Below are 26,974 nucleotides of genomic sequence, written 5' to 3'. Positions count from 1 at the left end.
GAAGCATGTCCTCTGGATTGGTGGCTGAAGCATGAAGGGGCGTACGAATGTTTAGTATATCTGGCATGTAAATATCTTGCAATGCTGGCTGCAACAGTGCCATGCAAACACCTGTTCTCACTTTCAGGTGACATGGTAAACAAGAAGAGGGCAGCATTATCTCCTGTAAACGTAAACAAACTTCTTCAGCCAAGCCCTAAGAGAAACAAGAGGTAGGACTGAGTGGACTTTTAGGCTCTAAAGTTTTACATTGTTTTGTGTTTGAGTTCAGTTATGTAACAAAAAAAAATCTACATTTGTAAGTAGCACGTGTAAGAGGTGAATTGAAAAACACTTTCTTGTTTACAAAATTTGCACTGTAAAAATGATCAAAAATAATACAAATGTATTCTGTTGTAATTGAAATCAATATGTTTAAAGTGTAGAAAAATATTTAATAAATTTCAATTGGTATTCTATTAACAGTGCAGTTAAACCCGATGAATTGCAATTAATCAACAGCCCTAGTAGAAACATTTGCATTTCTATTATTTTCTCTTCCCTGATCTTGATTTATTTTTCTTCCCTTCTTTAAAAATTGTATCTGAGGGGTAGCTCTAAGTTTTTATCATGGGTGACCTTCTATCAGTTAGATGGGTGGCTGGATTGTTTTTGTGGGGATAGCACCGTTAAAGCTAGCATCTTCCTCAGAGCTTTCTGCAGAACAGCTGGTCTCCTTCAAGCTTGGGTTCCCTGTTTGCTTGTCCAATACATCATATCCAATCTAAAACATCTCTCAGCATGAAGCATATCGGGGCAGAGATCAAAACCTAATGAGAATCTTGTGCCTAAGTGCTGGACTGAGATCCAGCAGATCTGGGTTCATTTCCTGTCTTTCCACAGACTCCCTGTAAGGCATTGGGCAAGCCTTGAGGAGGCAATCCAGGAAGAGACTTCTGTATTGCAATGCTGAGTATCCTCATGCCTAATTTTTAGGTGCCTAGTAAAATCAGAGGAACAATGCTGCTCCACAAAGCCTGAGTTAGGGACCTAGAAGGGGGGAGAGGGAAAGAGAGGTGCCTGAGATTGTAACCCCCAAAGCCCAGTTGCTAGGAGAGGAGCTGCCTAAACTCAGGTGGGATGCAGACAGGGGGAGAGGGGCTGAAGGGGGAGTGAGGTCTGGGGCCAAGCCCCAGCTGGGTCATGGTGGTGGCTGGTAGCCAGGCCCAGAGCTGAGGCTGGGGACAGTTGCAGGGGCTGGGTGATGCTCCTGCCCTGCCTCCTGTGGGGGCTGACCCCAGCACCTCCCCACCCCCCCCATTAAATGTTCCTCTGAGGGGGCAGTTTGGGGATTTCTGTCCTGGTGCACAGGTTGGAGAGAGGGAGGCAGTAGTGTGTATTCTAAGAGTCACCAAGGGGAACCTGCAAAAATGTAGGTGCAGAGTAAATGTAGGCACCTAAAGAAACAGGACGTAGCTGTGTAAATACTGTAACCTTTCTGTGCTCCAGCTCTCCATTACTGAGAGGTCGCTTAAAGGGCCTTCCCTTTCTTTGTGTGTGCACGGGTGCACAGTGCCCAGCACATGGGTAAAGGAACGCAGTTACCTCCAGGTGCTGCTGTAAAACCACTAATTCAAAAAAAATTTCTATAATGGAGTATTGATGGGAAATCTTGGTCCCAGGCTGCTGGAGGGAACATGATGACATATGTCACACTCTATAGAGAGGCTCATGACTGTAAGCATCTACCTCAGGGCAGACTGTCAGAAACAGCACAGACACTGCAAACTGGTGGTGTGTTCTATAATTAGATTTCACCAAGCTAGTAACAAATGTGAACTCCTGGATCACTATACCAGTCCCTCTTGGCACCCAGACAAACTCAATGTAGTGACAAATAGTCATTTACACCAAAATCACACCACATTCAGGTTGCTTCCAGTCCCCAAGACACCAGTCACTTGCCCCAGATCAATTGGTACCCTAGCTCTTACACCAAAGACAATGTCTGTAGCCAATCCTGTATCAAACTCATTAAAGGTTTATTAATCAGGAAAAAGTAATAAGAGTTACTTGCAGGTTAAAGCAAGCAAACATATACACACAAATGAGTTAGGTACCATCTAAATCCTAACAATGACAGAGCTGTAGTTATCTGTCAAAGCGTTTTTCAGGGCAGCCCCATGGGATCTCTGGCTTTAGTTTGGAGTCTCTGGTCTTGTCAGAGTTCAAATGGCCAAAAAAGATGGAAAATTTTACTGTGGCTTTGTTTTCTTTCCTTCATTCAGCTTCCAAGTCTACAGGATGAGTTTTCTTGTACAAAGCATGTCCCAGATGCAATAGGGCCATTAACCAATACTTTATATTGCTTGATGGCCCAGATGATTTTTTTAGGCCTTCTGGATTGGGGTGGGGGGGGAATGATTCCCATGCCTGAATTCACAGCAAACATTTTCAAAGTTATAAAGCAAACCTTTCATATTTTCTGGTAGCATGACATAAAGCCAGTGCAAGTGAGAGTAATGCATGCAGCAACTCACATGCATGTCATAGAGTCTAAATACTTTCTTAGGAGACTGATGCTATTTTGCGCACAACTAACAGATGGGTCTGGTCTCCAGCTCTGAGTTTGTTAGGGCTTAGCTTACACTTGCAGCTGGGGCGAGTGCTAGCATCTGGCCTGCCAGTATCACACCCATCACTTAGAAATTTTGAATCCCGCTTGGCTATTTTCTAAAGCTTTGCACCAGATCAAACAGGAATTAATTCAGCAAAGTCCTGTATGCTATGTTATACAGCAGCTCAGACTAGATGGGCATAGTGGATCCTTCTGGCTTTGAAGCCTATAGGGCTGTCACACATACCAAGTCAGCCTTCCCAGGAATGGGGTATTCTGAATAATGGTTCAATCTCTGGGCAGAATTAACAGCCAAACAAATGAAAAGTTCAGTAGTCATGCTTCATAATCACTAGCCAACAATTCCCAGCAAGGAAGAAGGAAAGCCCCATCTCACGTGAATGGGCTCTGCTACCACTGCGTTTAGAGCTGTAATATAAAAGATGAAGTAGCTGTGGCCAGTACTGGCCGGCTTGTGCAGTGGAATGAAATGCACAACCATTCTGAAACACGGGCATGAAGCTGCATGCTTTATTAAAAGACATGCAAGCCAGAGGAGCATGAGAATCCTATTGAAGTATCACCACGCTGCGTGGGCCAGGGGTGAAGAGCTACTCCTCATACTGTGGCTGCAAAAGAGTGAGCGGGGGGAGAGGGGGGGAAAATCTCTACACGCTATACCTTGGGAAACCGGAAAAGTAGCTGAAGCTCTGTAACAACTGATTGTATGTAGCGGTTAGTGACGCTAAAACTCATGGGACAAAGAGTGGTCCTGTGGTTAATGCCATGGCCTGGGATTAAGGAGCAAGGGGTTCAATTCCGTGTGCTGCTGCAGAGTGTGTGTGGCCTCATGTACATCATTTAATGTCTCTCTGCCACATGTCCCCAGCTGTAAAATGGATGTGATAATACACCCTTTCTCCCACCCTCTCGGTTAACATTGAGGGCCGGGCCTGACCCTTATACAGCACCTAGCACCACAGTGCCCCAGCTCTAGGGTACAGGCTCCAGTAATAATTACAAACTGCAATAGCCTGTAGGAGTTGAAACAAACTGAGTCGAATGGTTGTGACCTCCCCCAGGATACAATCGAGCCTGTGGAATTGCTGTGCCCCTTTAACTCTCTCACTCAGAATACCTCTCCCGGTGCTCTGCTAGTGAAAAACAGCCCCTCCAGGCTGTTAGCACACCCAGCAAAGTAACCTGAGTGCTCGCCCAGCATGAACTGTATACAGGGAGACACCTGCAAATCCCCCACCAGCTGCTGCCTTGCACCCCCCCAAAACGTGTCTTTTGGACATGCAAGCTCATAAGTCTGTCATTTTATGAAAGAAAATGAATATGAAGCTGCCCTTGTTATCCTGAGCAGAGATTTCCCCAAACACATCAGTCAACGCTCACTGGTTTAGCTAAAAACATATTTATTAAACTGTAGAAAGATAGATTTTAAGTGATAAAAGGTCAGAATTGGTTACAAAAAGAAATAAGATGATAAAAATCGCAATCTAATTCCTAAACTTTACCAAGCTAAGTAAAATTTGAAGCAAGCAACTTTCTCACCCCTCTGGATGTTGCAGGCAGGTCACAATTCTTAGTACACAGACTCAGTTCCCTTCCCAGCCTGGGACCGATCCCCCCCATTCAAAGTCTTTCAAGCAAACTTGTTTCAGTAGTGATGCGATGATGAAGAAGCCATTGTCTCGTATTTTATACCCTCCTCTTCTCCTTGAGGAACACCCCTCCCCCCACCTGCAAGGGCATAGACAAAGCAGTCTCCTATTTATGTGAGATTCAAAGCCTCTCTCAGGTGAATTGTACATTTCTTACTCCCACGTGCTGTGTACGTGCCATTTGGGATGCCATGCAAGGCCTTTGTTATTTCTGAGGAGCCAGGCTGTGGGCATTTCCCAGACTCACAACATGTAGCAAAAATCTCAGAACTCCATATACAAAGTTGATACACACATTTTAGCAGGACAGTAATACTTAGCAGATTATGACTTTCCAAACGATCACTCACAAGGTATACTTTGTATAAAACATATCAATCATATAACAGTGGTGAATATGTGGGTATAGGGAGGTTACATGGGCTACGGCGTGTTACAGTGGTTATCCCCTATGTCTCAGGAAACACCTAATCTCAAGCAGGACAAGCAAAAGCATTTGCTCTTGCTGGAAGGGAAAGCTTAGCAGGGCCCCAAATTGCACCCGAAGATGTCATCCCTAAATCTCAGCCCCTCTGGGCCACAGAAAGAATGGCATCTCTTTGCCAGCAGAGACAATTTCCTGCCTGTGCTGAAAGCACCTCAGGAGACGTACCAGAACCCAAAGATGAGTGGCCTAATGTGGCTCTCCAGGGTCACTCTGGGGACTAGTGACCCCACTCAGATTTTATGCTGCTTTATTTGATTCCCCACCCCGGGACTTCCATGGCGCTGCTCCTGGTCAGAGTTAAGTATACGCTTTAAGACCTTGGCTGGACCAGGGCTCTAGTCAGTCTCAGCAAATTAAATGGTCCTTAAGTACTGAGGCAGTATTAATGGGGCACCTGCTGCTGCTTTCCCAGCCTTCCACACTGTATTCTAGACTCATGTAGCTTCAGAATCCCCCAGCTATCCCTTTATGCCTGATGTATCTTCCTCCGCTAAGAAAATTTAGGTTTTTGCTTCCTGGATCCATGACCTGATGGGTCAGAGAGCCTGGAGTGGCTATAATCTTACCACATTGTCTTGAAGTTAAATGCATGGAGATCTCAGAGGGCAAAGGGCAGATTCTCAGAGCCCAGCTGCCTCTCTGATTTGTCCTCAGTGGACAAATCTACACAGAGCCCTAGTTCATGTGACTTCCCCAGGGGACGCTTCTAGGAAGGGGTTAAACAGAGAAAGGTGTGACCTGAGGAAAAGACAGGGAGCTGGAGTTAGGAGAGGAGATCAAGGAGCAGGGGGACACAAAGACAGGACGGGAGGAAAGATGAAAATACAAGGTAGGGTCAGGAAGTGTCTCTGAAAATTCCAATCTCCCCTGGTTCATGGATAATCAGAGGATTTAAACAATTCAAGGACACTGAATTCCTCACCGATCCTATGCAAACACTTTTTCTATTTCCTTTTCCAGATATGGATTTATAATGAAGACCATGAGCTGATTTTGAATAATCTTCTCTGCTTGGACGTGTCAGAAACTCGCTCATCAGATCCACCTCGTCTCATGAAATGCCACGGATCTGGAGGGTCACAGCAGTGGACGTTTGGGGTGAGTGGTTTGCATGGGAAGTTCTCATACCCATCCCTGTGTTTAAGGTGCAGGGCTACCCTAGAAAGTGACTGTGAAAATGGCATTATGGGAGGCCAGGAATGTGGTTTCTGTATCAAACGTGCTCCGTTGTGCAGGAGGTCAGACTAGATGATCATAATGGTCCCTTCTGACCTAAATATCTATGAATCTATAATAGGGTAAATTGCATGGCTGCAAGTCACAATTTAATTTGTGTGCAGCATATCCTAGAGGCTGTCGCTCAAATGTAGATAAGGCTTCACAATCTGGACTCTGAATCAAGCTGAGTTCTTTTCCTTTCCATACATCATCAGCTGTAATAAATGTTTGTCAGGCCAGATTACATTCATTCCCATCAATGAGGCTGCACAGGTGTAACTGTAATTTAGTCATCAATTCTGTGGTGCCCAGGGAGGACTAGAACCCAGGTCACACTGTCTCAGCTGTGTTGGCTCTGCAGGACTAACAGGAGTAAGAAACAGTAAAAACATTTGTCAATGGCATAGGCAGGTCTGACCCTGGACATGCACAGGGAGAAGATCCGAGGAGTAAGAAAGTGCTATTTTTACAGTCACTTCACGGAGTAGAAGCACACGTTCAACCAGGCAAACTAAAATTGTCACCTGCACTTGTTTCTCATGTTGCTTTTAAATGGTCGACTTCACAAAGCAGCTGCTGAGTCGATTTTCACATCTGTGTCAAGGCTGCTCCTCCTCAGTGTTAACCCAAAGCCTTCCCCACTGACTAGCCTGGATGCAGTGGCAGCAGTAAATTGTCACTTTAATGTAAGCATTAAAACAATGGGAGTAGAGCACCAGCAGAACTCCCCATCGCTCATGGGAGCAGGTAAACTCCCGTGCTGATGGATTGATAGCGGGGTGCTTGGGCCTTTTCTGAGAAGGAAAGAGGGCCTCCAGGTGACCAACTCCAGCCGGAGCTGCCCCCAGGTCTCCCCAGACAAGGGTCAGCGTGGGCCTTGGAAGGTGAAGTAAAAGGGGGTTGGCACGGTCTATTTCACACAATAGTGGGCAGCGAACTAGCTTGGAGACTCTCTCCCTTGTGATGGGATCTACTAGCTGTGAGTAGCTCATCCCCTCTCACTCCTGAACATTAGTGCCAATGCTGGTGTGTCTGGTGCATGCACACAGAACCCCCACTGAGAGTTGTGCCTGGGTATGTGAGTGCCAGATTTGGGTATTCTTTAATGCTGTGTCACTGTGTAAGGTTATGTGTCCACTGAATGATGAGACCCCATTCCATGTGTTGTCCAACATTTTTACAAACCATAGTATAGATATAACCTGACTGGGTCTCTGTAACTGGGCTAAAATCTTCTCTCCAGGGTTTACACCTAGTTGTTGGGATATACTCTACAACTTTTAACTCATTGGGTCGGGGACAGGTGTATTGCCTTGGTTATAGGTGTAGAGTAGACTGGGTCGAAGTGAAGACCATCTGAAATGTGCATTGCTTTAGTGCATTTAGTGAATGGCCCACTGACTTTGGCACTCATTTTCAGTTTAAGGATGAAGCAAAGCCAATTTTTTTTGTATTTCCTCTTTTATTTTATCTCCAGAAGAACAATCGACTCTACCAGGTCTCAGTGGGGCAGTGCATGAAGGTTGTTGATCCACTTAGCCACAAAGGATATGTAACCATGGCTATTTGTGATGGCTCCCTTCCTCAGCAATGGCATCTGGAAAGCTGAATCTGAGAGAAGGCAGCACAGAGAGGCAATTAGCAGAGATCGGACTCCTCCTTGGCCATTGGTTTCTAAGTCCTTCTGGAGGGCATGGAAGGAGCCCTTAGCTGCTGTCCCTGACATGGACTATTTTAAGGATTCTGTTATTTAAATATTCTGCCATGACCACCTGTGTGTTTGGAAGGAGAGGATGGGATCATTCAAATGCAGGAGTAGTGACAGCAGCCTAACTGCACAATATTGACACCTGGAGAAGTGCAATTTATCAGCATTTCCTTGGATTATCCTGGATTAATGAATCGTTATTGTTTAAATAAGAGGAAATAATCAGAACAGTATAATTTGAATTTTGTGGTAATATTTTAACTCAGTGGACCTTTTTAAATGACAAAAGACAGAAAGGAAGGAAGTTCTCTTTCCTGACTGTTTCATGGGCAGCATCATGCTAATTTACATTTTTAGTCTATTTTAATGGCTGAATTACTTTAGCTCATCTGGAAAATATTTTAATTTCCTCTTCTCTTTCTGAAAATTGTCATTTGTAATATTTAATTTTAGTTTGGTTAATTTACAATTTTAACCCATTTCACATAGTCAAATTTTCAGTGGCCATTTGTCATACAGTATTTAAAACAAAGTTACTATTACAAATTTTATTTTGATGACTCATGATGGTATCTGCATTTAAAATAAAGTATTAAAATTTTTTTTTTAATCATTATGGTTGTTTGGTCTGTTGCCTTTAGATTCAGAAGTACAGCATGCAAGAGACCAGTGCAAGCCAATGTGGGTCTGATAATTTGGATACATTTGTTTGAAGTGTGTTTAAACAGACTTTTTTTTGTAAAGATGCTTATGAAGACATTTTAGTGTCCTACAGTTTGGTCTTTAGCTGCAGTGATTGGTGTGGAATTCTGGGAGTAATGCACCTCACATTTTAGATGAAGAAGATGGGAAAAAAAGTTGCATTCTTCTAAGAATAGCATCCCTATGGCACATCAGGAGATGGGTGCCCCGTGCGCTCTTGAGATTTTGGTCAGTAGTGCCTGTGGGTCCTCAGACATGCCCTGTGAAGCCTAGGCAGGGGTGATGTTTGGTAGCAGACTAGCACTTCACCTGCACATGAGAGAAAGGTGCCTGCGTAAACGCTTGGCGGTAGCTTGGTATTCCCTGAAATCATTTGGGAAAGTTTCTCCCTCCTGATCCATTTTCCCAACTCTTGTCCATCAGAAGTAACCAAAATACATATGCATCCAATGAAGTGAGCTGTAGCTCACGAAAGCTTATGCTCAGATAAATTGGTTAGTCTCTAAAGTGCCACAAGTCCTCCTTTTCCTTTTGCCAATACAGACTAACACAGCTGTTACTCTGAAACCTGTCAAAATACATATGGAAAAAATCAGGTTCTTTCTAGTCTCCTCTCCTCCTGCTAGTCTCATTCACTCACTGCCATAATTCTTGGGCCTTTTAAAGCTGTTGACATTAACCTCTTAGTTTGGATGACCTACAGGGACTCATTGAGAAGGGTAGGGATTTTCTTCCTCCTCTGCAGTTCCTCCTTCTGCCCTCTTCTCCTCTCCATGTTCCCACCACCTCTTCTCGCACCAGTTGGGAGTTGGCACTGTTGCTGAAACTATGCCAGCTGGCCAGTAGCCTTCTCCATCCTTCCACAAGCTCTCGACCCTTTGTTCAAGCACTTCTGTACCGGTTTCATATCACGCCGTCCAAGTGCCTCTTTCCCCCCACCACCACAGTCTCTTCCCACCCTTTCGTGTCTGGAAGAAAATGCAGAAACGAAGGGGTTAAATTAAACTAATGTTAGCACTACAAGAACCTATTGATACTAGGACATATATGAAGTGGAGTTAATTGGCACTTGCAGCGCTGAGGAGGAAGAAATGCCACACAAAGCCAATGGGGTGAAAGTCAATGCTTGGGAGATGCACAGCACCAGCAGCTCCCACTGAAGTTACAGGCATTGCAAGTGCTCAGCATCTCTCAGGAACTGGCCCTAATTTTGTAATTCACAAAATCCCAGAGAGGTGAGGAGCAGCATGTGACTACTAGGGCTTTCAATTAATTGCAGTGAACTCAAGTGATTAACTAAAAAAAAAATTAATTGCGATTAATTGCAGTTTTAATTGCACTTTTAAATAATGAAATACCAATTAAAATTTATTGTACATATTTTTGGATGTTTTTCTACATTTTCAAATATATTGATTTCAATTACAACACAGAATACAAAGTCTACAGTGCTCACTTTATCTTATTTTTTATTACAAATATTCGCACTATAAAAAAGAAACAAAAGAGATAGTATTTTTCAATTCACCTCATACAAGTACTGTAGTGCAATCTCTTTATCGTGAAAGTGCAATTTACAAATGCAGATTTTTTTTTTTTTTTTTAACATAACTGCACTCAAAAACTTTAGATCCTAAAAGTCCACTCAGTCCTACTTCTTGTTCAGCCAATCGCTCAGACAAACAAGTTTGTTTACATTTGCAGGAGATAATGCTGCCCACTTCTTAGTTACCTAAAAGTGAGAACAGGCATTTGCATGGCACTGTTGTAGCCGGCATTGCAAGGTATTTACATGCCAAATATGCTGTACGTTCATGTGTCCCTTCATACTTCGATGTGTAAATTGCACTTTTATCTTTTTTTAAGGGGCAAATATTTGCAATAAAAATAATGATATAAAAGTGAGCACTGTGAACTTTGTATTCTGCGTTGTAATTGAAATAAATATATTTTGAAAATGTAGAAAAACATCTAAAAATATTTATAATAAATGTAAATAGCTATTCTTATAATTGTTTAACAGTGCAATGAAAACGGTGATTAATTGTGACTGATTTTTTTAATCGTTTGACACCCCCACACCCTAGGTGTTCTTTTTCTGGATGAGCTCATCGGATTCTCCAATTAAACCTGGAGGGTCTCAAACATACCTGATGGCTGCATGCAGGAAGCTTGGCTGGAAAACCAGTGCCCCATACTGCAACGGTTAAAAGGAAAAGTCAGTCTTTTCCTCTTTGCCTCCCCAGGGGTTCATCCTCTTTAAACGTGGTTGTTGCCTGTTCCGAGCTCAGTCAGCGCTACAGCGGTTAGTGCCTGTTACAATGTCGGTTTTAGCCATGTAGAGAGGATTCCATTTTTCTCCTTCCAAGACACTCATTTCCCCTCTTCTTTGTCTAGAGTCTCCAACTGAAATCGGCCCAGATGTGCAAACACGCAATGAGAGAGTCCCTATCCCAAAGAGCTTACAATCTAAACAGACCAGACAGATGAAGAGGTGGGAAAAGGAAGCATTAACCCCATTTTACAGATGAGGAACTGAGGCAGAGAGAGGTTAGTGTGCAAGGACATGCAGGGAATCTGTGGCAAAGTTGGGAATTAAATCCAGCTCTCCTAACTCCAAGTCCATTTTGTGATTCCACACGACCATCTTTTCTGTCTCTCTTCCCAGCTAACTTCCCTCAATTGCATCATCCTTCAGCTGCTTCCCCTTCCTCTAACTTGAGCTGCACAACACAATGCTAGTCTCCCCAGTTAAGCTGATTGTGGCACAACTGGCTTCTTGTGGCACAACTGGCTTCTTCTGCCATACAATGGATGGTTAGCAGGCAGAGAACCACAGCACTCATCGCTTTCCCAAATGGAGACTCTTCTCCGCATCTGCTCTGCTAAAGCAGAAGACTCTAGGAGAGAATCCAGGCTTTAGAGTTATATCACCATTATTGAGGGACTTTTAAACAATGCTAAGTCTTGATCCCATAAGCACTGAAAATACCTGTTTATCCATACCTCAGAGGTGCTTAAAGATAGGGGTTATTCAGCTGTCAGGTTTGCTGGCTGTCCCTAGTTATGCCTAGCTTCCAGGTGTGCCACAAAACATTTTCCAACTGTCAGCCTTGCTCAGCTGGTAACTCCCTTGCCTCAGGATCAGAAGATTGTGGGTCCCTCTTGCATGTTTTGCTCTGTTCCCTCTTATTCCTTTGGAGTATGTCATGCCATTCTCGTGTAGGCCTAGTTCTCTCTCCCTGTTGCTTTTTCCTTCAAGTTTTACATCATGTCTTCCTCTTCCATTTGGATGGCAAGCATCTCAGTGGAGGGACATCATCTTCCTTCCTGTCTTTGTGCTTGGCATGGGGACTGTTGCTCACACAGGGAGAAAAAGGAACAGGGGATCCTCAGTCTTCTCTTCAGCCTGCTCACTCTCTCTGTTTGACCTCATGCTGCCTTGAGGGGTTAAGAAAGGTGGCCCGATGAGGGCAGCTTCTTCCCTTCCTTGAAATATGCTTCTCCCCCTTTCTCCACCAGCTCCATCCCGCACTTCCTTTATTTCATTGCCTCCCAAGTTCCAGCCTCCTTGTGTGGCCTTCACAGACCCAACTCTTTCCTCGAAGCATGGCCGCTGTTGCATAAGGAATGAGAAATTTCTTACCTGATAATTTTCTGTTAACAACTTTTCTCGTCATTCATCACTATTGGCCCCCATCTGTGGAATTTGGAAGCAGTACAGTGTTGGTGCTGTAGAGTCCAGGGCTAAGTCCCACCCTTCAGCTCAGGCAACCAGAAGAGTTCTTTCAAAGCTGTGGAAATACTCCAGCAACCGATTATTATCAGTAAGACAACAATTTGATATCATATGTACATAACGTTATAGTAATTATTTGTCCAACTCTCCCTTTAAGGAAACATTTCAATTGGTTACAAATTGTGTTCCAGTTACCAGGCTGGGTTAAATGAGGCGAGAAGCTGCTCACAAAAAGAAAATTGTCAGGTAAGAACCATCTCATTCTGCTGCACAACGTCTCTCCTCATTCATCACTGATGGGAAGTAGCAAGCAGCAAATCACAGAAGTAGGGAGGGAAAGGATAAGCAGAGATTTAATTATTATCAGAGTAGACAGGAAAAAAATAGACCCCATCTCACCATCCCCCACCACCTAACCTGTATAGACCAAGAGCTTTGTGATCTAAGGAATTGTTTGGGAACCAACCCAGTAGCACCTTCCTACCCATGGATGTCTCTGTGGAGGAACAGAAACCTACTTTGCACATGTTTCTCAGATCATGATTTGCGAACTTCAGTAACTCAGCCAGATGTTATGGGTCTGTGACAGGAGTTGGTGGGTGAGGTTCTGTGGCTGCAGTGTTGCAGGAGGTCAGACTAGATAATTATGATGGTCCCGTCTGGCCTGAAAGTCTATGAGGCTCATACACTTTTCCCTTACAATGCCACTAGGAACCTTGTAGGGAGCATTGACTTCTTCGCGAATAGTTTTCCAGATGCCTAGCATGCCAATTGGTGCAGAATTTTTTTAACATTTTGCCTGCAGCTTCTTTGAGGCCCTATGGCCTTGGCATTATGGATAGAATGAGATTAGCGGGGTACAAGTGGCAAATGTACTCTGTAGTGCATGAAATATATCAGTAGAGTTCTAGGAATGCCCTTTTATGCCATAGCTTCCAAAGGGGTATTGCAGATTAGAACAAAATCATTGTTTTGAACTGAAAGGAACTACAAGAATAACCTTTTCTCACAACAAAATTAGTCTCATTTTTGTATAGATAGAGAAACTAATGCTGAACCCTGACTTTGGAGGCGATGACACCTAAAAAGGCCAGCCAGAGGTTTGTCATTCTGATTAATCTTGACACCTGATGATGCTCAAATGGGGAGTCTGATGTGCCTGCTAAACGAACGCTATGAAGACTGTTACCTGCTGCTCTATGGTGCTTGTTTGTAGGGCTCCAATCAACTGTACTCCAGAAACTCTAGGGTAGCCAAGATCACCAGAATGTTATGGTCACTATTATTTGTATCACAGTAGCATCTAGAGGCCAGGGCCCCACTGTGATGGCCACTGTACAGAGACAGTTCCTGTCCCAAAGACCTTTCTGTTTCCCCTCTCATCAAAATATAGCTTGACCAGATCAATAAATGAAATTTCCTGGTTGAGTTTTTTCTGGATATCAAAAAGCATTAGTGAGGCTAATGAAGAATCCCTGCTGAACTACACTTCTCTTCAAACAATCCCAGTTCCCTCAGCCTCTCCTCATAAGTCATGTGTTCCAGTCCCCTAATCATTTTTGTTGCCCTCTGCTGGACGTCTTCCAATTTTTCCACATCCTTCTTGTAGTGTGGGGCCCAAAACTGGACACAGTACTCCAGATGAGGCCTCACCAATGTCGAATAGAGGGGAACGATCACGTCCCTCGATCTGCTGGCAATGCCTCTACGTATACATCCCAAAACGCTATTGGCCTTCTTGGCAACAAGGGCACACTGTTGACTCATATCCAGCTTCTCATCCACTGTAAACCCTAGGTCCTTTTCTGCAGAACTGCTGCCGAGCCATTTGGTCCCTAGTCTGTAGCGGTGCATGGGGTTCTTCTGTCCTAAGTGCAGGACTCTGCACTTGTCCTTGTTGAACCTCATCAGATTTCTTTTGGCCCAATCCTCTAATTTGTCTAGGTCCCTCTGTATCCTATCCCTACCCTCCAGCGTATCTACCTCTCCTCCCAGTTTAGTGTCATCTGCAAACTTACTGAGGGTGCAATCCACACCATCCTCCAGATCATTAAGGAAGATATTGAACAAAACCGGCCCCAGGACCGACCCTTGGGGCACTTCACTTGATACCGGCTGCCAACTAGACATGGAGCCATTGATCACTATCCATTGAGCCTGACAATCTAGCCAATTTTCTATCCATCTTATAGTCCATTCATCCAGCCCATACTTCTTTAACTTGCTGGCAAGAATACTGTGGGAGACAGTGTCAAAAAGCTTTGCTAAAGTCAAGGAACAACATGTCCACCGCTTTCCCCTCATCCACAGAGCCAGTTATCTCATCATAGAAGGCAATTAGATTTGTCAGGCATGACTTGCCCTTGGTGAATCCATGCTGACTGTTCCTGATCACTTTCCTCTCCTCTAAGTGCTTCAGAATTGATTCCTTGAGGACCTGCTCCCATGATTTTTCCAGGGACTGAGGTGAGGCTGACTGGCCTGTAGTTCCCAGGATCCTCCTCCTTCCCTTTTTTAAAGATGGGCACTACGTTAGCCTTTTTCCAGTCGTCCGGGACTTTTCCCGATCGCCATGAGTTTTCAAAGATAATGGCCAATGGCTCTGCAATCACATCCGCCAACTCCTTTAGCACTCTCGGATGCAGCGCATCCTGCCCCATGGACTTGTGCTCTTCCAGCTTTTCTAAATAGTCCCGAACCACTTCTTTCTCCACAGAGGGCTGGTCACCTCCTCCCCATGCTGTGCTGCCCAGTGCAGTAGTCTGAGAGCTGACCTTGTTCGTGAAGACAGAGGCATAAAAAGCATTGAGTACATTAGCTTTTTCCACATCCTCTGTCACTAGGTTGCCTCCATCATTCAGTAAGGGGCCTTGACTTTCCTTGACTTTCTTCTTGTTGCTAACATACCTGAAGAAACCCTTCTTGTTACTCGTAACATCTCTTGCTAGCTGCAACTCCAGGTGTGATTTGGCCTTCCTGCATCCCCAAGCAATATTTTTATACTCTTCCCTGGTCATTTGTCCAATCTTCCACTTCTTGTAAGCTTCTTTTTTGTGTTCAAGATCAGCAAGGATATCACCGTTAAGCTAAGCTGGTCGCCTGCCATATTTACTATTCTTTCTACACATCGGGATGGTTTGTCCCTTTAACCTCAATAAGGATTCTTTAAAATACAGCCAACTCTCCTGGACTCCTTTCCCCTTCATGTTATTCTCCCAGGGGATCCTGCCCATCAGTTCCCTGAGGTTGTCAAAGTCTGCTTTTCTGAAGTCCAGGGTCCGTATTCTGCTGCTCTCCTTTCTTCCCTGTGTCAGGATCCTGAACTCAACCATCTCATGGTCACTGCCTCCCAGGTTCCCATCCACTTTAGCTTCCCCTGCTAATTCTTCCCGGTTTGTGAACAGCAGGTCAAGAAGAGCTCTGCCCCTAGTTGGTTCCTCCAGCACTTGCACCAGGAAATTGTCCCCTACCCTTTCCAAGAACTTCTTGGATTGTCTGTGCACTGCTATATTGCTCTCCCAGCAGATATCAGGGTGATTGAAGTCTCCCATGAGAACCAGGGCCTGCGATCTAGTAATTTCCATGAGTTGCCGGAAGAAAGCCTCATCCACTTCATCCCCCTGGTCCGGTGGTCTATAGCAGACTCCCACCACGACATCACCCTTGTTGCTCACACTTCTAAACTTAATTCAGAGACACTCATGTTTTTCTGCAGTTTCATACTTGAGCTCTGAGCAGTCATACTGCTCCCTTACATACAGTGCAACTCCCCCACCTTTTCTGCCCTGCCTGTCCTTCCTGAACAGTTTATATCCATCCATGACAGTACTCCAGTCATGTGAGTTATCCCACCAAGTCTCTGTTATTCATCCTTATGTAAACTGTCTTGAAAGGTCACAGATTTTTCTCTGCCCAGAACATTATTTCCATTGTCTCAGAGAAGCTTTGAACTCGTTACTCCCTGGTTTTGGAAGGGATGTAAACGCTCATGTTTCAATCATAATCAAACCTCTAACAGGGAATAGAGGGAAACATTCCCTGTGAGTACCATAACTGCCCAGTACATGGTTTCTTGCACCATGTTCTGAAGCAGCTGTTACTGATTACTGTCATAGACATGATACTAGACTTGATAGACCATTGGTCTGAACCTGAGTGGCCATGCCGATATCTGTGTTCTGACAGAACAGTCAAAGTGAACCAAAATGATGTGTACTCTGTGAGCTTTTGGAAATTTGCCTTCCAGGTATGCTCCCCGCCCTGCAATGAGCCATTTGCTTGCTATTTAGATGGTTTTCCTGATTAGGTGTAGGAAAATTTTTTGGTCTAGGGGTATGTCTACACTACGGAATAAGGTTGAACTTATAGAAGTCAGTTTTTTAGAAATCGGTTTTATATATTCGAGTGTGTGTGTCCCCACAGAAAATGCTCTAAGTGCATTAACTCGGCGGAGCGCTTCCACAGTACCGAGGCTAGAGTTGACTTCCGGAGCGTTGCACTGTGGGTAGCTATCCCACAGTTCCCGCAGTCTCCGCTGCCCATTGGAATTCTGGGTTGAGATTCCAATGCCTGATGGGGCTAAAACATTGTCGCGGGTGGTTCTGGGTACATATCGTCAGGCCCCCGTTCCCTCCCTCCCTCCATGAAAGCAAGGGCAGACAATTGTTTCGCGCCTTTTTTCCTGAGTTACCTGTGCAGACGCCATACCACGGCAAGCATGGAGCCCGCTCAGGTAACCGTCAGCGTATGTCTCCTGGGTGCTGGCAGATGCGGTACGGCATTGCTACACAGTAGCAGCAACCCATTGCCTTCTGGCAGCAGACGGTGCAATACGACTGGTAGCCGTCATCGTCATGTCCGAGGTGCTCCTGGCCACGTCGGCTGGGAGCGCCTGGGCAGACATGGGCGCAGGGACTAAATTTGGAGTGACTTGACCAGGTCATTCTCTTTAGTCCTGCAGTCAGTCCTATTGAACCGTCTTATGGTGAGCAGGCAGGCGATACGGATTGCTAGCAGTCGTACTGTACCATCTTCTGCCAGGCAGCCATGAGATGTGGATGGCATGCAGTCCTTCTGCACCGTCTGCTGCCAGCCAAAGATGTAAAAGATAGATGGAGTGGATCAAAACAAGAAATAGACCAGATTTGTTTTGTACTCATTTGCTTCCCCCCCTCCCCTGTCTAGGGGACTCATTCCTCTAGATCACACTGCAGTCACTCACAGAGAAGGTGCAGCGAGGTAAATCTAGCCATGTATCAATCAGAGGCCAGGCTAACCTCCTTGTTCCAATAAGAAAAATAACTTAGGTGCACCATTTCTTATTGGAAGCCTCCGTGAAGTCCTGCCTGAAATACTCCTTGATGTAAAGCCACCCCCTTTGTTGATTTTAGCTCCCTGAAGCCAACCCTGTAAGCCGTGTCCTCAGTCGCCCCTCCCTGCATCAGAGCAACGGCAAACAATCGTGCATCTTAGTTGAGAGTGCTGTCCAGCGCAGTCACAATGGAGCACTCTGGGATAGCTCCCGGAGGCCAATACCGTCGAATTGTGTCCACAGTACCCCAGATTGGAGCCGGCAAGGCCGATTTAAGCGCTAATCCACTTGTCAGGGGTGGAGTAAGGAAATCAATTTTAAGAGCCCTTTAAGTCGAAATAAAGGGCTTCATCGTGTGGACGGGTGCAGGTTTACATCAATTTAACGCTGCTAAATTCGACCTAAAGTCCTAGTGTAGACCAGGGCTAAGTGGCTACAGTTGAAACTTTAAAATTTGTGTGTAGCGTGTCCTCACTATTATATGGACTATGGGATCTTCTGAAAGGAAGGCCCTTTGTATGTCTCCCACTGGGGAGTCACAGTTGCACCAGCCTCAGGTTCCCAAAACTTAATAAATTCCTTTATGTTTTTATATAACATTTTATCAGTGGTGGTGTGTTTGCAGTACCAGCATGTGTCTGTGGACCCCTCAGTCAAGGAGAGGCACTGGTACAAATACCTTGATTGTGGGACTAGCCTGCTAGATGTCCCTGGAAGTCTGAAAGAATGCCTGCCTCCCCACCCCCACACCCCAAGCCCTGGATGGCTAGCACCCAGGTAGGGTGAACAGATCACAAGAATAAAATATTGGGACACGTGGGGGAGGGGCAGCCACAGGCTCACAGTCGCCACCGGAGTCATGGGGGAGGAAGGTGCACAGTCCTAGGAAGCCACAGGTCAGGGAATGCACGGCCCCGGCTCCGGCCTCCACCACAAGCCGCGGGTTGGTTGGGGAGTGCACAGCCCCGGCTCCCGCCACAAGCCAGGGGCGCATGGCCCTGGCTCCTGCCGCAAAGGGGGTCTCGGGGCTGGGGGCGTGGGAGGAGGTTCGGGGTACTGACTCTGGGAGAGAGTTTAGGTGCTGGAGGGGGCTCAGGGCTGGGGTTCAGGAGAGGGTATGGGCTCCAGGCAGGGCTTACTTCAGGCGTCTGCCCGGAAGTGGCGACACCTCCCTCTGGGTCCTAGGCGGAGGCATAGCCAGGCTGCTGCGCACTCTGCCTTGCCCACAGGCGCTGCCGCTGCAGCTCCCACTGGCCATGGTTCCCGGCCAACAGGAACTGCAGAGCAGGCGCTCGTGGTGGAGGCCACCCCCAGGCGGTCTCTGCACCTAGGACCCAGAGGGAACTGGCGCCACTTCCGGGAAGCTGCGTGGAGCCGGATAGGGAGTCTGCCAGCCCTGCACCAACCGGACGCCTGGCAAGCAACCCTACAATATCCGGACAAATAGTGTCCCGATCGTACATCGGTCAGGATGTGGGACAAAGTTAAATATTGGGACATCTGGTCACCCTACACCCATGTCAGTAATTTAGGAGGGCCCTTGTACCACTTCGGGCTTTACTCAGAAAATCAGGAATCATTCTGAACTTACCTCCCTATAATCCCACGATGTGCACCAGTGTGAGAAATGGAGTCTTCGTCTGCCTCTGTTCTGGTCCCAGACTTCCCGAAGTGCTCCTTGCGCTTTGAAGTGGAGCCAGCCTACCTGGAGGTGTGGGGAGGGGAGAGAAAACCCCTTTCCCACTCATCAGTCTCTGAGCCCCTTTCCCTGGCACAGATAAGATTAATAGGCAGAAAACCAGATAAAAACAATTCCCATTTCCCTACAGCCTGAAATTGGAGCTCCCTTTCCTGAGGTCCGTGGGCTGAAAGCCAGACAGGCACAATGCCCATTACTCTGCGGCCCGAGAGCGACCCTCGCAGTCGTGGCAAGCTTCTCTGCACACCCAGCTAAGCTGAAGGCTGGGGAAAGAGCAGGGAGCTGGAACACTGTGAGAGAGACTCTGTGAGGAGAAAAGTCCCAGCTATCACTCCACCAAGGTGGGAAGGACAAAGGGACTTAAACTCTGATTTTTACACTGCTTGCTCATTAACAGTACAAAATGCTGCTTTGTGAAGGGGACAATTGATTTTACCTTTCTGGGACCTGGAGTCTCTGGAGTTTGCAAGACCTGCTCCTGAACAGGCTGTGAGGGGTTCTCATCTGCACGGGAATCCTCATGCTCCTGGGCAAGGCTCTCACGGTTGAGGTTTTGGGTGGGATTTGAGGCCCTACACACCTGCCTCGACACCATGCCCTAGGAGAGAGAGGGTTGGTGTTTGTAGCAGCAGGGCATACCTCGCCTCCTGAGGCTCTTGTAAAAGCTGCCTACAGCACCTCTTGGATGCCTCCGAATTCCAGAGGTGTGGGGCATTAAACCATTAGTGCTGAGAGAAACTGCAACAGAAAGGGGCTCTTCTGCTGCTTTTCAGCAGTTACCAGACATCACTTTGGAGTTTTGCTGAACAGAAGAGAGGCAGCTGCCACATGTCAAGACAGCAGGCAGAAATGGCTGGCAGTACAGCTCAAGTCCCCGGGCCCTACAACACGGACATTTCACCAGAACCAGGTGGAAAGCCTAGGCTGATTGGTTGCCATGCGCCCACCAGGCCTCGGGCTCACCCCAAATGCTGATGATACAATGTGGGTGGAACAATAGTTCTCTGACGTCCAGTAAGTCTGGGTACATGGGGGAAGCCCCATTGTATCACTGAGAAAGACGAGGTGCATTGGAAGGCTTTTCCCCATTCTTTTTGCTTCTGCTTCTTAATAAATCAATCTTGGGCCCTGGAGACCCGTTCTTTGTGTAAAATGAAGGTGAAGAGATGCTGGAGGCCTTGATGTGAAGCAGCTGGGCAGTAGGGGACTAGGTGGAGGATGGCGGGCTCTTCTCTTGGCACCTCCTGCAAACTCTGCTTCTGGTGGAGGCAATACTTTGCCCCATGAGCTGAAGCTTAGGACCCCTAACTTCAAGGGCCCAGACCTGGAGGGTGTTGTGGATGCCGTGCATGGCTTTGTAGTAGATAATTCAGGATGCAGCTGGGCTTAGAGGGATGCTGGATCTGTGCCCGCGAAGAGTGGTGGTGCTCAGTGGTAGCAACAGATGAGGTTACACTGGAACAAACAGAAAACAGACACTCCAAAATGAAAATGCGGAGGCATCATTTATAGATGTAAAATATTTTTATTTGTAAATGCTGATCTTCTAAATCTGTTTTCACAAATTCCAAAACCCATAACACTCTGTATACTTCAAAATTTTTTTTCTTTTTTTTTCTTTTTTTTTTTGCCAACATTAGATACTATTATACAGAACAGAAAAAACTGTAGGACAAATACTGGTAGGATGTTGGAATATTGTACAAGAGAAGAAAAATATTCAAGAAACAATTTCATACAGCTATTTATCAAGAGAAAAATATATACAATTGATTTATTCTGTAAGATAAAAATACATCATGCCATATACATTACAAGTTCAGAACTGTATTACTGAATATACCAACAGTTTACAGTCCACTTTAATTGTGCACACAAAAAAACTTCATTTTTTTTATATTTAAACCTGTGAAGTGTCAGTACCAGAATTTTAAGTACAAAATAAAAAGCTAACCTGGTTCAAAATGCTGATTAAGTTTCTACAAGCAAACACAAAACAGTGTTTATTTTTTAAAAGAAATGTAAACAAAAACAATCCATACAAACACATTTTTAAATTACATTTTCCAAAACCTTATTGCCAGAGTCCTGCAGCTGCAAGCACAATTACATCTAATTTTTTTCCTTGTTTTTTCTTTTAAAGAAGGCTATCTATCATATTGGACTTAAGCTCCCACTACATGATCCTATTCTGTTTACATGATTTAGTGTAAGCTGAACAGTCACCTAATCGTGACTACTTTTTCTGAAGGAAAAACCACGTTCAGCCTCTATTTTGGGTGGTTTTAGCAGTTATTCACAGTTATCACAAATTGTAAGCACAAAAAAACCTGACTTAAGAAATAGGGATGCAACAATATAATACAAATAAAATAAATCAGTCTAACTTACCCAAGCGTCTATAAAAGTCTAGTTGTAATATACATGCCTTCTACCAGGCTTAAAGATTACTTAAAAAAAAAAAAAAAAAAAAAAAGACTAATAGACCACAGTTGAGCCAGCTTTAAACATTTAAAAAAAAATCCTCTCTTTAAATTGAGATTTTGGTTATTCCATAATAATTGTAATGGCATGGTTAGTAACATATGAGATCATATTGTAACATCCCTATTGACATTTTATAATAAGCACCCGAACTGCTGCAGAGTCTGGTAGCATTTGGTCAATAACTATTTTTTTATACTGTATTTTTTTCTCAAAATATTTACACTTTTGTACAAAGTAACAGGGTTTGTTAGTTCTGCGGGTAACAGCAGCAGCTTGGCTTTCTTCTAACTTTTTTTTTTTTAAAAATAGCTTCATTCACTTATTCAATAATAAATACAAAAAGTTTCTCTTATTTTACAGAAATCAAAAACTACAATAAACTGACTCATGGAATCAAGTATTTTAAATGTATTTTAGTGCAAGTTATTTTTCCCTTAGCTCTATCCCTAAGGAAGTCGTTTCAGTACATTCCTTGTTCAGTGGTGTCTACTTTTATTTAAAAATTTTCTTTAATTAGAGGGCCTGCCCCTTTATCAAATAAGGCTGTGGCCAGCACTTTGGACTTCTCCCTTTCGCTGGTGATTTCAGTCTTACATTCATATATGCCCACCTGCCCTCCAGCAGGTCAGCCATCGGTTCTTTGCCCAAATTAAACAGTTTCTCCGTAGTGAGCTCAAAAAACAAAAGTGCTGGACCATTCTGTAATTCAGTTTAACCTCCAGGCATCTGGGAAGTTAGACAGCTTCAGATTTTGCCGACTTGCTTCTGGTGCTTGTTTTACACTTGAATAGAAATTGAAACTCCCAGAAGTGATTTTATTTCCCCCCCTCCCCAGGAAGGTAAGAATTTTCTGTCGACAAAATCAAAATGTAAGTCACTTCTTCTTAGGGACAAGCAACCCTCAAAGACAGCAAGGAATGCATTCTAGTTCATCCATTTTCGGCAGTTTACAGCTCCACAGTGACATGGGATCTTGTGCTGGTCATCTTCAAAATCAAACTTATAGTCATAGCAAAGCTGGAAGAAAACAAATGTTAAGAGCGTGGTTATGAAATGTCTGGTCTGTATTCTTCACTATATCTTTGCTTGTATCTATCATTCTATACCAGCGGTTCTCAAAGTGTGGGTCGGGACCCCATTTTAATGGGGTTGCCAGGGCTGGCTTAGACATGCTGGGGTCCAGGGCTGAAGCCCAAGCCCACCTTCCAGGGCAGAAGCCCAAGGGCAGCAGGGCTTGGGATTTCCTCCCCGCCCCAGGGCAGCCGGGCTTGGGCAGGCTCAGGCTTCTGTCCCCTCTCCTGCGGCTGTGTAGTAATTTTTGTTGTCAAAAGGGGGTCGTGGTGCAATGAGGTTTGAGAACCCCTGTTCTATACTATACATTACACTAGTCAGTACATTATATACTTTTGGGAACTTCAATTGTTTATACTGAGGAAGGGGATGGGAAATGTTGGACACCAGGATCTGTCCCAAGTCTGAGTAAGCAAGTTTCCTGTGCTAATGATAGTACAACATACATAGTCATTTAGGGAAAATAATAAAACTCAAGGGAACAACAAAATAAAAGCAAATGAGTAAGGTCTACCTCCTCCCCTTTCTGGATTCTCCGGTTGGAGCTGATGATAATCTTGTGTCCTCTCTCAAAAGTCACCACCTCAGCCACGCAGTTCGGTGCACATGAATGGTTAATATACCTACAAAAATAAAAGATTTGCAAAATGTATTTTTTTAGGCTATGTAATTGGACACGAATCTAAACTAAACTATAGAGTGACTTTAGCTTCAGTGTGAGCGGATTTTTCCAGCTAAAATTACATTACCCTGTACTTGTTTCTTTACCTAGAAAAATGTAAAAAAAAAAAAAAAAAGTCAAAAGTTAAAAAAATTACATTTCTTTTTCTACAGCTGTATGTCTGCCATGGCACAGTTAATCAGGGCTATGAAGAGTTAATGAGAAAGATGGCATTGCTTCAGTGGCTTAGTGTGAAGACTGAATGCACCAGCTTAAAGAATAAGGCCATTGAAAAAAAGCACAAAATGGAATTCCTCCCCAACAGCTAGCCAAGGGAACATGGCTAATTTCCAAACATGAGATCACAGCTCTCTGGAGAGCCACCCACCTTGCAGGACCTCCTGTCAATGTAGCATCAATGACATGATCATTGTCAATGCGGAACATGTACACTCCACGATTCTGAAAGAGAGTAGGGAGAAAAGGAACTATAGATTTTACAAAAAAAAATCGTGATTAAAACAAAGCAGCAACATGGACCATCTCCAAGTACTTTTCTGGATTCACAATTAGACGTGGCCCATTGGCTCACTAAGGAAGTACTGATTCATATATTGCACTTACTGTGCGAAAGTGGGACACTATCATTTACTCCACTACCTATGAGGAATGGATGGGCCATAAACACGAGAGGCAACCTCCTGTGATTTTAATATCCCCCTCAAATAATATGCTAATACGATTTGTATAGCACCTTTCATGTAAGGTCTCAAAGTGCTTTACCAATGAATGGTCCCTCACAACATCCCAGCATTGCACAAAGAGGTCAAGCCTTACTTAAAAAGTGGTCCCTAAAAATGCAGGTTCTGACCTCTCTGTGCTTGTACAACTGTAAGATTGGTACATTACCTGACTCACTGGCGTTTGTGAGGTTTAATATATTTGGTAAGCACTCTGAGATCCTGGAATGAAAGGCACTGTAAAGGTCTAAGGTAATATTAACATCTCAAGGTCATGCAGTAAGTCTGTGGCAGAGTGATGAACAGAATCAAAAGCAGAGTGGCACAGCAAAAGTGTGCCGAGTCTATAACTGAGAGGTCAATGGATTGAAACGGTCTTCTGCTAGTTCTTATGGTCTGTGTTATACAGGAAGTCAGGCTGGAAGATCACAATTGTCCCTCTGGCCTTGGAATCTATGAATTCAGGAGACCCAATTCCCAATCCCCTGCTACAATCACTAGACACAACACTGCCTCCCAGAATTCAAACATTCATTCACAAGAGTACTTTGACTCAGCTTCCTCAGACTGGAAGTCTTAAAATGCTGGCAACTCATCTCATTCTGTTGCATGAATACTTAAAGGAAAGGAAAGAAAAGGAACGGAACGGAACAGTAAGTAAATAATAATAATATACAATACCTGAGATTCATAAAGCTTCTCCTTCCTGTTTGCTACCTCATTACGGATGATAGTTCCAATATATTCAATGATCATGGTGTGCTTTTCAATGTCTCTAGCAGCATATAAGCCCAGGCCCTACAAAGGGAATACTGTGTGATTTAGAACTGGAGAATCAATGCACATTTACATTTGATTCTTTTGGTGTGCCCCCAAGCCATGCTTGGAGAAAATCTATATCTACACATGCAGAAATGATACATAATGAAAGATAAAAAGTGACATGGTTGAAAAAACACAAAAAGTCAGCAAATGCAAACAGCGACCTTAGCTCCAGCATATATACACATTCAATATGTTTAACATATACAATTGGAAATATAAACAGTGATATATTAAGTGACATATTCACCCAGAAAACAGGAAAAGCAGAGTATATGAGCAACATGGCTGAATTAATATATACTTTTAAAGTTTAAAACAGAGAACTATCTGAGCAATTACATTCTGTGATTTCTTCACTTCTTCATCTCCTGATTTGTTGTGATTTTAACTACACAGCTTTAATGATGCAAAATCAGTTTTCTGCATTTAATTTCTTAGTTTTTTTAAAATAAGAGAAAATGCTTTGCAATTATTTATCTTGCAGCCAACTGAGCTAGTAGGCTTCTTACTCTAGAGTTATTTGACTTATGCAGAGATTGTGAATTCCTTGAACAATAAAGAGTACTTTCTAGCACCAAATAATTTAAATGTGTGCTATGGTGTTTTATCCATTTAAATAATCTTCCACAGTCCAACCTAAAATATACAGCAAATATATACAAGGCATGTTATACAGATTTGGCAACACGTTCAGTGGAGCTGAACATCTGGGAGGTTTGCAGAAGTCAATAAATTGACTATTTAATTGTATTAACATGACAAAGTATTTTACTCAACATTCTGGACTCGCATTATTTCTGTTCTCCATTTTTTAATGAGCTAGCTTGGTCTAAAATTAGCCACTAGATATGCAGATGATCCTCCCACTGCTGCTGGTAAAAAAGATTCTGTATATTTTAGTTTTTTCACTAAACTGCATTTTGTTTTTGAGAAAAAAGTTAAAAGGACCTAACCAGTAAAACAACACAACTCAGTTTTGCAAGCTAGGGCTTCAGTCAATTAAAAAAAAAAAAAGATTTAAATTAAACGACCACCTTTGTTACATACAATAGATGGAAACTGATCACCACACATATGCCGTAAATTCCCTTCAGACTTTACTAGACTCTACAGACTGTAGGGAATTGTATTTAGGAATAAAAATCTCAAAAATACAGCTATATTGTAACTGACCTGAATCCGAGAGCGAGCCAGATACACATTGGATTTCCATTCAGTCTTCATTTTACGGTACTGGGAGGACTTGGAATGGACAAACTGTTTACTGTAAGGCGCATTTAGCTCTCCTGTCACTGTGCTCTGAAATGACTTTGAGGTGCTGGTGCTATTCAAGGTGTGAGGCCTGCAGGAATTGGGCATATAACAGAAAAAAATACAAGGAAAACTGAAGATTTCTCCGAATAAAACCACAAGCTGAATTGTATTAAAACTTTTTTCAGACAAACATACACTTAAAGCCAGCTAGCATAGACAACAAAGCGGTTCCTTTGATTCGGGCATGCACATACACAGCCAAAGACAACAGGGTTTGTAAGCAGCAGACAAAAGCACAAATAACCCTAAGCAGCCTATAAACCCTGGGCTGTACTATGTGAAGTTAAAACAAAATACCTTAACACAAACCTCTTGACATGGGTACTCATTTTAGGCTCAGCACGGGCACAGCCTGTGGGGTTGATGGCAAGAGGAAGTTCCATTAAAGGGTTTCGGCCATATCGGAAAGTGTAGTTCTCACAACCCTCAACCCCAGGAAGCTGTAAGAAACAAAGTAATCACATGTTAACACATCAGAAAAACATCCACACAGTAGTCTGTCTTTTTAAACATGGCACAGGCAAAGCGCTCACAGTTGCTCAGACTTAAGACTTGACACTGCCTTCTGATAAATCTTCAGTAGCATTTCCTTGACAAAAAGCTGTTTTGACTCTTATCTATATTCCATCAGACTAACTAATTTGCAAATATAGAAATATGGAGAGAGACACTGAGTCTTAGCAAAACTCCCTTTTCCTCCTGGCTAATTTTCTCTAAAGAACACGTGGTGAGAGCAGGGTGTGGCA

At 44.0% G+C, this 26,974-nt stretch overlaps 2 protein-coding genes and 1 long non-coding RNA gene across 15 annotated transcripts in view; 2 read left to right on the top strand and 1 right to left on the bottom strand.

The window, feature by feature from the left end:
• Positions 1-8,293, top strand: part of GALNT11 (polypeptide N-acetylgalactosaminyltransferase 11) — a 96,672-nt gene extending 88,379 nt beyond the window's left edge. For 3 of the 4 annotated variants that reach the window (XM_048837559.2, XM_075125999.1, XM_075126000.1), the window contains exons 11-12: positions 5,714-5,851; positions 7,449-8,293. In XM_048837559.2, the coding sequence (XP_048693516.2) occupies positions 5,714-5,851; positions 7,449-7,580 (270 nt within the window). In that variant the 3' untranslated portion in view covers positions 7,581-8,293. Of the gene's footprint in view, positions 1-5,713; positions 5,852-7,448 lie in introns of those variants that run through there. The other variant, XR_012667302.1, reaches the window with a different exon arrangement.
• Positions 8,294-10,516: 2,223 nt separating this feature from the next.
• LOC142071227 (uncharacterized) lies at positions 10,517-25,496 on the top strand. The gene is made up of 2 exons (XR_012667301.1): positions 10,517-10,931; positions 23,523-25,496. It is a non-coding gene; the product is annotated as an uncharacterized LOC142071227 (long non-coding RNA).
• KMT2C (lysine methyltransferase 2C) overlaps positions 20,636-26,974 on the bottom strand; it is a 328,257-nt gene continuing 321,918 nt past the window's right edge. For 9 of the 10 annotated variants that reach the window (XM_048837560.2, XM_048837562.2, XM_048837567.2 and 6 more), the window contains 6 exons: positions 26,526-26,668; positions 26,088-26,256; positions 24,771-24,887; positions 23,738-23,811; positions 23,203-23,311; positions 20,636-22,634 (listed from right to left, as the gene is read on the bottom strand). In XM_048837560.2, the coding sequence (XP_048693517.2) occupies positions 22,542-22,634; positions 23,203-23,311; positions 23,738-23,811; positions 24,771-24,887; positions 26,088-26,256; positions 26,526-26,668 (705 nt within the window). In that variant the 3' untranslated portion in view covers positions 20,636-22,541. The remainder of the gene's footprint in view (positions 22,635-23,202; positions 23,312-23,737; positions 23,812-24,770; positions 24,888-26,087; positions 26,257-26,525; positions 26,669-26,974) is intronic. The other variant, XM_048837566.2, reaches the window with a different exon arrangement.

Source organism: Caretta caretta, chromosome 2 (genome assembly GCF_965140235.1).
Source record: "Caretta caretta isolate rCarCar2 chromosome 2, rCarCar1.hap1, whole genome shotgun sequence".
In the NCBI taxonomy this organism is placed as follows: Eukaryota; Metazoa; Chordata; order Testudines; family Cheloniidae; genus Caretta; species Caretta caretta.
Note: the sequence above shows the minus strand (reverse complement) of the source record. Positions and strands in the feature narration are given on the sequence as shown.